General features: G+C 40.6%; 1 protein-coding gene across 2 annotated transcripts in view; it reads left to right on the top strand.

The window, feature by feature from the left end:
• The window catches only part of LOC128506171 (cytochrome P450 3A30-like), a 35,349-nt gene continuing 23,720 nt past the window's right edge, over positions 1–11,629 (top strand). Inside the window, exons 1-13 of one of the 2 annotated variants that reach the window (XM_053476488.1) lie at positions 1–202; positions 2,031–2,124; positions 2,276–2,328; positions 3,536–3,635; positions 4,490–4,603; positions 4,735–4,823; positions 5,161–5,309; positions 6,286–6,413; positions 6,517–6,598; positions 6,882–7,042; positions 7,741–7,967; positions 9,560–9,722; positions 9,895–10,253. In XM_053476488.1, the coding sequence (XP_053332463.1) occupies positions 132–202; positions 2,031–2,124; positions 2,276–2,328; positions 3,536–3,635; positions 4,490–4,603; positions 4,735–4,823; positions 5,161–5,309; positions 6,286–6,413; positions 6,517–6,598; positions 6,882–7,042; positions 7,741–7,967; positions 9,560–9,722; positions 9,895–9,984 (1,521 nt within the window). In that variant the 5' untranslated portion in view covers positions 1–131 and the 3' untranslated portion in view covers positions 9,985–10,253. Of the gene's footprint in view, positions 203–2,030; positions 2,125–2,275; positions 2,329–3,535; positions 3,636–4,489; positions 4,604–4,734; positions 4,824–5,160; positions 5,310–6,285; positions 6,414–6,516; positions 6,599–6,881; positions 7,043–7,740; positions 7,968–9,559; positions 9,723–9,894; positions 10,254–11,629 lie in introns of those variants that run through there. The other variant, XM_053476487.1, reaches the window with a different exon arrangement.

Raw genomic sequence — 11,629 nt, 5'->3', positions numbered from 1 at the left:
CACACACACACACACACACACACTACATGAACCTCAGACTGCAGCACCTTTGAATTTAAACTTCACATCCTACCAACACTTCTGCTAATACTATTATACTCCCAATAACACCAGTCCTACCAGTAATCAGGATGGAGCTCTGGTGGAGTTTATCAGCTGAGACCTGGGCTCTGATCATCATCCTCATCAGCCTCATCCTGCTGTAAGTGATCACTCACTCACTCTCTATCACTTTAACTTGTTGATCTAAGCTGCTCCATGGCCCTGCTGCAACACTTCCTGGATGCATTCCTTCTAGGCTTGCTGAGGTATGTAGAACATCAATGGTACAATCTCCATGACCTGGTTTTATGTAACACATCAAGTAGATACACAGCAGATGTTTGGACAGGTGGGTTCTCCGAGCTCTTACATTTAGAACACAAACACCACCTGGAGGGTGGACAGTCAATGTTGTTGACTGTAGGGGGACCAATAAGTGATTTGTAGGTCATTTCGAGGACTGTGTTGGGCCTTATGTTGACTTGGTACAAGATGCTGACCTGTATTTTAATGGTCTCAGTGCAGACTGATATAGAGCCATTACTGATGCATCCTCATGGGGAAACGCTTAGACACTGCGGAAGTGATTGTATGGGAATGTTGCACTCTTTCATCATACCTTGCTGGCTGCTCCCAAATCAACCGATGCTGTCCAGGCATCAACCATACCTAAACGTATAATCTAAACAGGTAGGTTAAATAAAGAAAGAGTGAGAGATAACAAGAGAGATAATGAATTGGACTCACCATATGAAGGCATGTTGTAGGGCAGATGCCCATCCTGCAGTCAAGTTGCTCTGCATTTAAGCAGGACATTGTCTCAAGACATGGTCAGGCCTGCTGCAGTAAAATAGAGATTGGTGGACTGTCTTATTCATTAGTGATTAGCAGTTTTACACAGGCTCACTGCTGCTGGGGCTATCCAGGCTACATAAACCTTGGATATGAGGCTAGTTAAGGAGTAGATGACCTAGGCAAATAGCAAGATCTAGCAAAATGATGCTAGCAAGCTATTATCATATTTGTGTCTCTACAGGCCATTTTCCAGGCTTAAACCATATCTTGAGACCCTTTTTGTTCCAACCACATCATGCTACAAAGATACAGACCTTGAGAGCCTATTTTGCCCCTCTACACTGACCCTAGGTAAGGGTGAGTAAGTTCCCCTGGTAAAAAATTACAGGGACTATTCATTTCAGATCAGAGTTTATCCCGCTCTTTAAACCAAAAGACCTCTATAAAACAAAAATTGCATTCCTGGTGAAGAAAAACTCCTTGAGACCCTTGATACTGGAGAAGTACAGATGACATTAAGAATAATCTTGACAGATATCCGATTCTAGTGTATTCGTAGGAAGTGGTGAAACGTGTGGTGTGGTTGTTGCCAGTCAACTTCTTTGAACTTCTACTGTTGGTCTCCCATCAGTCAGCCACATGCTGTAACAAGTTCTCTACCAGAACTCCTGATCAGACAGCTGAGGTGCATGCATATGAATTTCACATTTCTTAAGGAAATTGATTGTAAACAAATTTAACATATAATCTAAGTGCATGGTACAAAAAACAGGTAACAAATACCACCAGTGGGAGGAGGGACATTAACAGCGTTAAAGCATCAGGCTTCGGTAAAAATGACAGAACCAAGAGCAATAAAATTAGATACAATGCTACAGAGCAATTACTCTGCAATTTTTTATGGGATATTTACATTCATATTTAGACATTTGGCAGATGTTCTTATCCAGAGGGACTTACAAAAGTGCTTTGAAATTTGAGTTATTGAATAGAAAATTACCCTGAGTTATTAACTAAGTTCCATCAGTCAAACAGTTTAGAAAGGGATTTTTTTTATTTCGAGTACTAAAGAAATATTAATACGATATGTGTATGCTAGCAGTCAATACCTTGGCCATACTTATAGTTCAATGTGTTCTCATTATATATATATAACCTATACAACTTCAAATTTTGTAATGTTTCTTGCTCAGGTATGGGTACTGGCCGTATGGTTTCTTTAAGCATTTGGGAGTTCCAGGTCCTAAACCAATACCATTTTTAGGAACCTTATTAGAATATCGTAAGGTGAGTATATTCTATTCTATTCTATTCTATTCTATTCTATTTTATTATATTATATTTTATTCTATTATATTATAAATGTTATTTTAATACAGACTGCATTAAATAATCAACTCAGTGGCAGTTTTATTTACAGACTATCTGTCATTTTTAGGGAATCCATGACTTTGATATGGAGTGTTTTCAAAAGTATGGCAAGATTTGGGGGTGAGTGTGTTACAATCTGGATTTTATTTAATTGTATACCCTGTTGATAAAACCTGAGGGTTCTATCTCATACAAAACAGAGTTTGTCTGAAAGGCATCAAGATCGAAGGGGCATTCAAAGTCAAGGTTCCATAAATTAGGTGAGTTTGTGCCCAGAATGCTTGTTTTGCAGTGTCAGGTCATAGCACTCTCACTGGCATGGTTAAATCAGAGAGGGGCGAGGCTACAGTGGAGAAGTTATGCACAAAGTTATACAGTACACAAATTCTTGGGCATCAGTTGAATGAATTCAGGTGGCTTTGAGCCGTTTATCCTGTAGCTTGAACAGCCCTCTGTCAATGCAATAACCCAGGTACTGTGATTTAGACCACCAGATGGCACTTGTCTAGATATGCTGTTGTGTATTGGCAGTGAGGATTCAGGATGATGTCTATCAAGAACTGGCCACATTGGAACCCAAAAGGAATGACCTGGAGGGTGCCCCCTTGTAATGGTGAAAGCTGTCTTGGGTCACCTGCCCTTGTTAAGAGTGGAAATGAACCAATCATTCTACAGTACATGGGTATACAGTACACTTGAGGCAGAGGGCAGCTTTTTCCTCAATAGCTTGTTGGCAGGATTAAGGGGGCATGGGCCTCGTCAAATAATAACTCTTGGCGGATTTTTGTATGTTGTGCTGCACATGGCATGTGAGGCTAAAAAAAATCTTCCAATGGGCAAGCACTGAGACAGCAGGTAGAGGTTATATCTACTTCTCTGGGAGATAGATATGATAAGCAGAGAAGTTTATTATTACCCAGTTGCTGCAGTTGGTAGTTAGACCCAACCCTCTCGTTAACAGTATATTGAACTGGCCAGGAACTTACAGTTGGATGTAGAGTACAGCAGGATCATCCGGTCCACAGCCTATGCTTGTTCTATATGCTGGTGGACGATGGAAATGGTTTGGGGCCAGTCTTCGATTGTGTCCTGTAGATGTTCTATGGGCTGGTGTTTTCGGCCATGTCAAGCAATCCTTTTTCCTACACTTTTAAGAGGAGGTTGAAAAGTGCACAGGGCACCGTTGCCTCTCCTCATTGACCCTCACTGGAGCATCACTTGGGTCTGATAAAAACATTTGTGTAGAACTGTCCTAAATCATTTTGCTGCTATTAAATATGATGTTATTTCAGAAATCTGATGTTTGTCTGGTGTTTGTTAATTGCAGTGTGTACGATGCAAGACGGCCAGTTCTCTGTATCATGGACACAGATATCATCAAAATCATTCTGATTAAAGAATGTTACTCTCTCTTCACCAACCGCAGAGTGAGATCACACACACACATACACAGTCACACACACTTATATTGTGTGACAAAAAACACATTGTTGAAAACATCCATGGTATTAACCAGGCATAAAACATGCACCAGAAATAGCGAGCATGGGGATATAAGAAACAATGGAGGTACACAGAGGGGCAGGGAACACCTCAAAAAAGAACAGGGTGATACTGTATGTGTGAAGTGGGGAGAACTTTGTCCAGAGGTCTGAAACCTTAAGTGTAGAAGCTAAAACCTAGTCTGGGAGTCCTTGAGCAGATGCTGCACAGATAGTGTGGGGCAAATAGATTGTTGAAGGGTTCGGAGTGATCATCTACAATGCTGGAATCCTTATGTGGTGAAATCTTGTAGACGCTGAGGGCCAGAATACCTTGCCAAATATATCTGAATATATCTCCATATACAGTATACCACTAAACTGAAGTTCAGTTGAGTGCAACTTGGCTTAAATCATTCTTTACCAGACAGATCTCACTGGACAAGTTTGCTGTTTCCACGCTGCCTCTTCACCTGCTCTACCATTGCATTCAAAGCTTCTATCTCTCTGTAAACCGTGGCTTCTGGTTGACATGAGTGGTGATGAATTTTGCGACCATGACATCATAAGTACACTTGCTGTAATCTAATTTAGCTTGGTTGAGGAGAGGTGTGCATGCTGGTGTTACCAGGTCTGAGACAGTCTGAGAGTATGAGGTAGGGGCGAGGTGTGAAGAAAGATGGCAAAGAGAGACATAATGTCCTAGGAACAATCCAAATTGATTATAAATAACTAAAAACATAAATAACGAAAATCTCTACATGTGATTTAAGTGAATGTATCATTTTTATATAACTCAGAATTTCCCTCTAAGCGGTCCTCTATATGATGCCTTGACCAACGCCAAGGACGAGGACTGGAAGAGAATCAGGAGCGTTCTCTCTCCATCATTCACCAGTGGCAGACTGAAGGAGGTGAGTGTGAGTGTGTGTGTGTGTGTGTGTGTGTGTGTGTGTGTGTGTGAGAGAGAGAGAGAGATTTATTCATTTTTTAAAGATAAACACATACTTTATCTTAATAATAGATATTATTTCCTGTTCCCTAGATGTTTGGAATCATAAAGTCACATTCTCGTTCACTGATTAAAAATCTGCAGAGGACTTCAGAGGGAGGAGAATCAACCGATATTCGAGAGTAAATGATTTAAGCTGATATAAAACCTACCTCACAGAAATAAAAAACTTTTAGCATTTATCGTTTTGTGTCCCTGTCAGGGTGACTTAAAGTAGAGCTTTGCATTCTCTTTTAAAAGCACAGGCTAGATCAGTGGGATCGGGGCCATCGGGGGGGCGTCCGTGCCAGCCTATAGATGATTTAACCTGCACTCTGAATAACACACACACACCGTGTCCTACAATGATGTCGAGAACATGTGTATGAGGTGGTATCACAGGACAAGTGCCACAGACTTTCTGCTTAATGTTTAGTTCTAAAAATTGATTTGATTTGATGGTGTTGTTGACCATTTTAGGTTTTTCGGAGCGTACAGTATGGACGTGGTGTCGAGCACAGCGTTCAGTGTCGATATCGACTCCCTGAACAACCCCAAAGATCAGTTCGTATCCAACATCAAGAAACTGCTGAACTTTAACTTCCTTCACCCTCTCTTCATCACCATTGGTAATTGTTTTAAGTCAAAATTAAACAGTTAAGATGTGATTAAATAATAGATGTCCAGCTTTATTTAAAGTGGATTAATAATATTGCATTAAAAAGGCAGCTGTGTCTTTCCTTTTTAGTGGCGTAAACACTGTCACCTGTATTCTCATTATTTTATGATAAAATTAAAGAAATAAAAAATCTGGAGTTAATTCCAAATGTTAGATTTTTTTTCTGTTGAAGAAAACTTTTAATATGGAGTCCAAAAATATGTCAAAACAAGTGAACGAGGCCATAATCAGGCAGAGATAGGGAACAGGAACTTTAGGGGGCCTAGGAAGTCAACAATCCAGAGATGTCTTTATAGTGTTTACTCAAGATTCATCAACTGGAAGCATTCAAGAACAGAAATGGTGGACTAAAGCTTTAGAAAAACATATTTTTTTAAAAGTTAAGTCCATGTAGGGTGCAGTGGAAGTGTCTCACTGGGGTTAATTGCTGATGGAAGCACCAGGATGAATTCTGTGTGTATAAGTGTATATAACTCTACTTTCTGCTCATATTTACTCAAAAGCAGCAGAACCGTAAGGACAGATGGATAAAAACCCAATACGTAGCACCAAACTGGAGTGTTCTTTAAAGGGAGTCGGTCACTTGACCTCACCTAACACACAGCAACTGCAGGGTCTGCAGTAAAGCAGTCAAGCTTCAGGAGGAACCCTCCAGGAGCTTCCAGACTTCAGGCAAATATTGACTGCAAATGATTTTCACTCAAAAATGAAACAATATTTTATGATAACGTACGTTTGTCCATTTACCTTTCAGCCTGTAGTAGGGACTTTGGAGAAATGTCTGTAATTTCAAACCGAATATTATAATATTCTTCATTAAACCACTTCAAGTAAAGCTGAAATGCTAGACTTGATGGCTTTATTTCTTAAATATGAAAAATGTGTCAGTGTAAGTGTATATATTTGCTGTCCTCTTCCTTGTGCAGTGCTGTTCCCCTTTATCAGACCAGTGCTGGAGATGATGAACGTTTCCATTTTCCCAGCCGCAGTGACAGATTTCTTTTACGCCTCTCTGAAAAAGATCAAGTCTGAACGTTTGGCCCAAGAACACATGGTACAACCAAATAATCTGCCAATATAAAAAAAAGCAAAATCTTCTTTACAAACTTAAGATATTATTGAAGTCTTATAGAGGTTTCATGTCTGGCTTTCTGCAGAGGCGAGTGGACTTCATGCAGCTGATGATGGACTCTCAGAAATCAGAAGAAGGAAGTCAGAACAACCAAGAAACAAACAAAGGTAACTTCTTCCAATATACATATTAAAGACACTTCCATTATTCTGCATTGAACAAAATCTTCCTTAAATTTCCTGAATTTTTGTTTTGTTTTTATTTATATTCAAAACTTTAAACTCTAAATGTTGGAATGTGATCAACAAAAAAACTGACTTTCTATGTTACACCAGCTAACACACACGACTCCAATCTTTAGGATTGCGTGCATTGGTTACCTCTGTGTGTGTGTGTGTGTGTGTGTGTGTGTGTGTGTGTGTGTGTGTGTGTGTGTGTGTGTGTGTGTAGGTCTGAGTGATCATGAGATTCTGTCCCAGTCCATGGTTTTCATCTTTGCTGGTTATGAGACGACCAGCAGGACGCTGTCATTTCTGTTCTACAATCTGGCCAGTAATCCAGAGACCCTGAAGAAACTACAGGAAGAAATCGATGCAACTTTCCCCAATAAGGTGATATAATTATCTTGGAGTGAGTCATGGAGTCAGACAGACCAACACAGGGGTCTACATGGTCAGACAAAGAAAGACAGAGATCTACATGGAGTCCAAGAGACATAAACATGGGTCTACATGGGTCAAACAGAAAAAAAGGGGTCTAGATGGTGCCATTCACACCAAGACAGGGGTATTCCAACATATTTGGAAGATTATGGAAACCAAGACAGGGGCGGACACAAGGAGTGAGACGTGTCCACAATAAGATTAAAACAGGGATGACCCACACACCCAAACAAGGTTATACACAGAGACCAGTGTAGGGGTTTATATGGAGACACAGACAGATTGATACACAGATTGAAAGAGGGGCGCACAGAGACCGAGACAGGGAGCACACTGAGACCCAGACTCAGGGTCTACCTAGACAGGGATGACATACAGACCTAGAAAGCAGTTTGCATGCTGCAGGGTTTGACAAACAGCCTGAAGAGGGATTGGTGCAGAAACCCAGACCCAGTCCATGTGGAGGAAGGGGTACACAAGGGCCTAGAGACAGGGTTGACACAAAGACCCAGATAGAGGTCTACACAGAGACCAAGACATGGAGGACACACAGACCCTGACAAAGGTTTCTAAGGAGACTGAGACAGCTTTTGAGACAGACTGAGATAGTGTTTTATAATAACTGTGTCTTGTCTTTTGCTTTTCAGGCAGCAGTTGATTATGACACACTGATGAACATGGACTATCTGGACGCTGCTCTGAACGAGTCACTCAGGTTGTACCCAGCTGCTGTTCGTCTGGAGAGAGTCTGCAAGGATACGATTGAAATAAAAGGCCTTACCATTCCAAAAGATACTGTCATCATGATCCCTACCTATGCCCTACATCGGAACCCCGAATACTGGACTGACCCTGACACCTTTAACCCTGAGAGGTAGGAAACGTATATCAGCCAGATTTCTTTATCCACCAACAAGAGTGAACGAGGAGATCCTAATTCATTGTTCTGTTTAATTACACTATATAGTCAGTGATAACTTTTAGCCCAATATTTTTGACATTTTAAACTATTATTACACAATTATAGGAATTTCCTAATGTCCAGAAGAAGAATATATTTAAGACCAGAAGGAAAATTACAATTCTAACAGATAGCTAAGTATGGGACTGGTGGATTATACGGTGTAGTACACTTTCAGTTTTCATGATACTTATTCACATCTGCAGGCTAGCCCAGGACGATTCCTCTAGAATAATATCATCTTTCTTATTTCTAAGAAACTTAACCACCAAAGTTACAGCCCTTACCACTTTATGCTGTATACAGGGTCATGACGGGCCTGCAGCCTATCCCGGGGTGCTAATCCATTGCAGGGCACACACACATTAACACACTATGGGCAATTTGTGAAAACCAATTAGTCTAATTTGCATGTCTTTGGACTGCATGAGGGAACCCGGAGAATACACACAGAGACCCAAGGAGGAAATGAACCCAGATCCTGGAGGTGCAAGGAGACCAGAGTGTTAACCACTACAGCGCCGTGACCCTGCTGGCCATTTCAAATACATCAAATTACTGGCATGCCCCAATTAAAAGAAAATGTTACTGAAATTCAGATTGTCCAACACATGATTAAACAAGGATATGGAAATTTCATCAGGAAAACAAGGTGAATAGAAGATTACTTAAACACCTGGTGAAGTCCCATAGTGGAAATGTCCAGTGGAGATCGGAGGTACTGTGGGTTTAATAGTGAAAGTAAAAGCATTTCCACACACTTGGTGTGATGAGAACTCACAGGATTGGGGATAAACAGCTGTGTGTCCATAAGAAAGCCATTTGTTAGTGAGACTCATCAGATAAAAGGCTTCAGTTTCCTTCAGAGCATAAAGATTGAACTTTGAAGCGATGGAAAAAGGTTACAATCAACCCTGATGATTCCAGACTGAACCTATTCCTAAGTTCCTGTATTACTTCGGTAGTCTTTATTCTGCTGCGTCCATCACACAGTCCTGCTTTGTTGCTGTCCATCGTGTTTCTGGCTGATTAAGTTCTTCTTGCTTTAGCACTCTCTCTGGTCTCACATTCATGATATATAGCTTGAGGTTTGAGAATCCACTTTGTAGACTTTTACACTACTGTGTTATACAGTAGCTCGCCCAGCCCTTATCCTTCTCACCGCCCACTTCCATTCACAGTCTAATTAAGACCACTTACTGTCCCGCGTAACCCTGCCCACACACACACCTCATCCATGTGCTCTTATATAACAGGCTTCAGTCACTTCACGATGAGGACGCCCTCTGGTGGTCTGGCTGAAACTTGCCTGAGCTGGATGTTAGACATTTGTTTGTTAAATTAGTTACCGAGTTAAGTTTTATAAATAAAGTCGTCAAATTATTATTCGTTACCTTTTCCTTAGTGGGTGTTTCTTAGGATTTATTCCAAAATACAAGTGTTTCAATAATTAATTAGGAAGTTCAATTATAGCTTTGTTTTGTTAAAGGTCCATGTTGTTTCAGGTTCACTCAGGAGAATAAGGAGAGCATCGAGCCGTATACGTACATGCCGTTTGGGTTAGGACCCAGGAACTGCATCGGGATGAGGTTCGCCCTCGTCATCATAAAGCTGGTTGTTGTTGAGATACTGCAGAGATTCGACGTCAGTCTTTCTGAAGAAACGAAGGTCAGGATCTTTTCTCTCTAATCATCTAAACCTAACGTAATGCTAACACTGGTAATATTGTAGCTCATTCTGACAGTTTACATAAAACTAAATGAATCTCTGGTGTTTAAGGTGATCACCTTCCTGGACGTATTTTTATCAGCTGTAGTAAATATCATTCGTTTTCAATCAGGTTCCTCTGGAGCTGATCAAGACTGGAATTCTGGCTCCTAAAGACCCAATAAAGCTCAAACTCACAATTCGGGGAAACGTCGAACCGTGACCCCTGTGACCCCCTGTGACAACAGACGCAGTGACTAATAGACTCTCAGACCTCACTTTTTACTGTAACTTTCACTCAATCTTTATTTGTAATTGAAGCTGATTGGTGTTGGGTGAGTAATGATACCAGTGTAACATGTTTAATGTTTAAGGTGTTCCCCTGGATATAATACTTTATTGTGAAACAGCAGTAATATTACATAAGGAAAAATATGTAACCATTCGACATTTCTCCATTACCATGATACCAATAAACACCAAAGATCAAGAGTAAAGAAGTTCCCGTGTTCATTTGCATTTGTTTAAACCAAAGTATTCCATCTAGCAAGTTCTGCTGATGCGTAGGTAAAGGCCAGGCTGTTTTATTTTATTGTTGTTTATGATTTAATGTTACTTTCACATCACTAGTGTCACACGTCTATGCTAAATAAGGGCCAGTTATGGAAATGGCTCAGGATCAGACCCTCTTCATTAGCCTATGAATGTACACGATAAGCTACAGTATAGTTAGAGCTGTTTGCTTCTTCCTCAAAACATTTCCACAAAGTCTAAACCACATAGTTGTACAGTCAAGGGGAACTGGACCACTATATCACACAGAGACATCTTGACAACCATGTGGTTTAGACTTTGTGGAAATTGTTTTGAGGAAGAAACAAAAAGCTCTTATTATAGCTGATAGTGAACATGCATAGGCTAATGTACAAGAGAGCATGATTGGGAAGCGTCCGCACAGCTCCACTGTCCTGGGTTTGATCTGGAGACATTACCACATCCACGTGCACTGGGATTATTATAACGTTCCATAGCTCTTAAAACCCAGAGCATTTTAGCCAGTACGTGTTTTGCTGTTTTAATAAACATATTAACCCCAGACAGGGGTAAAGGTCCTTGGTCAAGAGCACTACAGCGACAACTTGGTGGAGCTGGGGCTTGAACCGCCGACCTTCCACTCAGTAACCCATAGAACCGTACATCTTGCAGAACCAGTCACAGTCCTTCTGAGGAGTTTATCACACCTGCTTCTTCTGCACACCAGCAAATCTCAAAGGCTTTCTTTATGTTTTTGTCAAACAAAATTTTTTTACATAATCTGTTTTTTTCTTTTCTGGCCTAAGAATATTTTCCTTTACGATAGCATTTTTGCTGAAATACTAATGTATGAAAATTCTAAACATTATTATATTGACTGTTGCACAGTACTACACGTTAACATATAACATCTGATAAACTATTTATACAATGCAAATACAGTATCAAGTATAGCATGGAGATACACAGAGACACACCACATCAGGTTAGACTGTATATTAGTGGTTAGTGGGCGAAACGAATGTGCAAAGCAGATTGCAAAAGCGATGCCTGTGCAAATCGTGCTGACTGTTTTTGTTTATTTCCACACACACTGATGCTCAGATAACGCGACCTGAGCTTCACACCAGGCTGACTTCATGTCGAACTGTCTTTGACTGCAATTACAGCTGCAGGTCTTGTGGGGTGTGTCTCTACCAGCTTCACACATCTAAAGAGTGAAATTGACACATTCATATAACACATAACACATGAATGTTTGATCTAAACCCTTCCACTGTAGCTCTGGCTGTATTTTTAGGCTCATGGTGCTGCTAGAAGGTGAAGCTCTGCCC

This window comes from Clarias gariepinus, chromosome 18, assembly GCF_024256425.1.
Source record: "Clarias gariepinus isolate MV-2021 ecotype Netherlands chromosome 18, CGAR_prim_01v2, whole genome shotgun sequence".
NCBI lineage: Eukaryota > Metazoa > Chordata > Actinopteri > Siluriformes > Clariidae > Clarias > Clarias gariepinus.
This window is presented reverse-complemented; position numbering and strand designations above follow the sequence as displayed.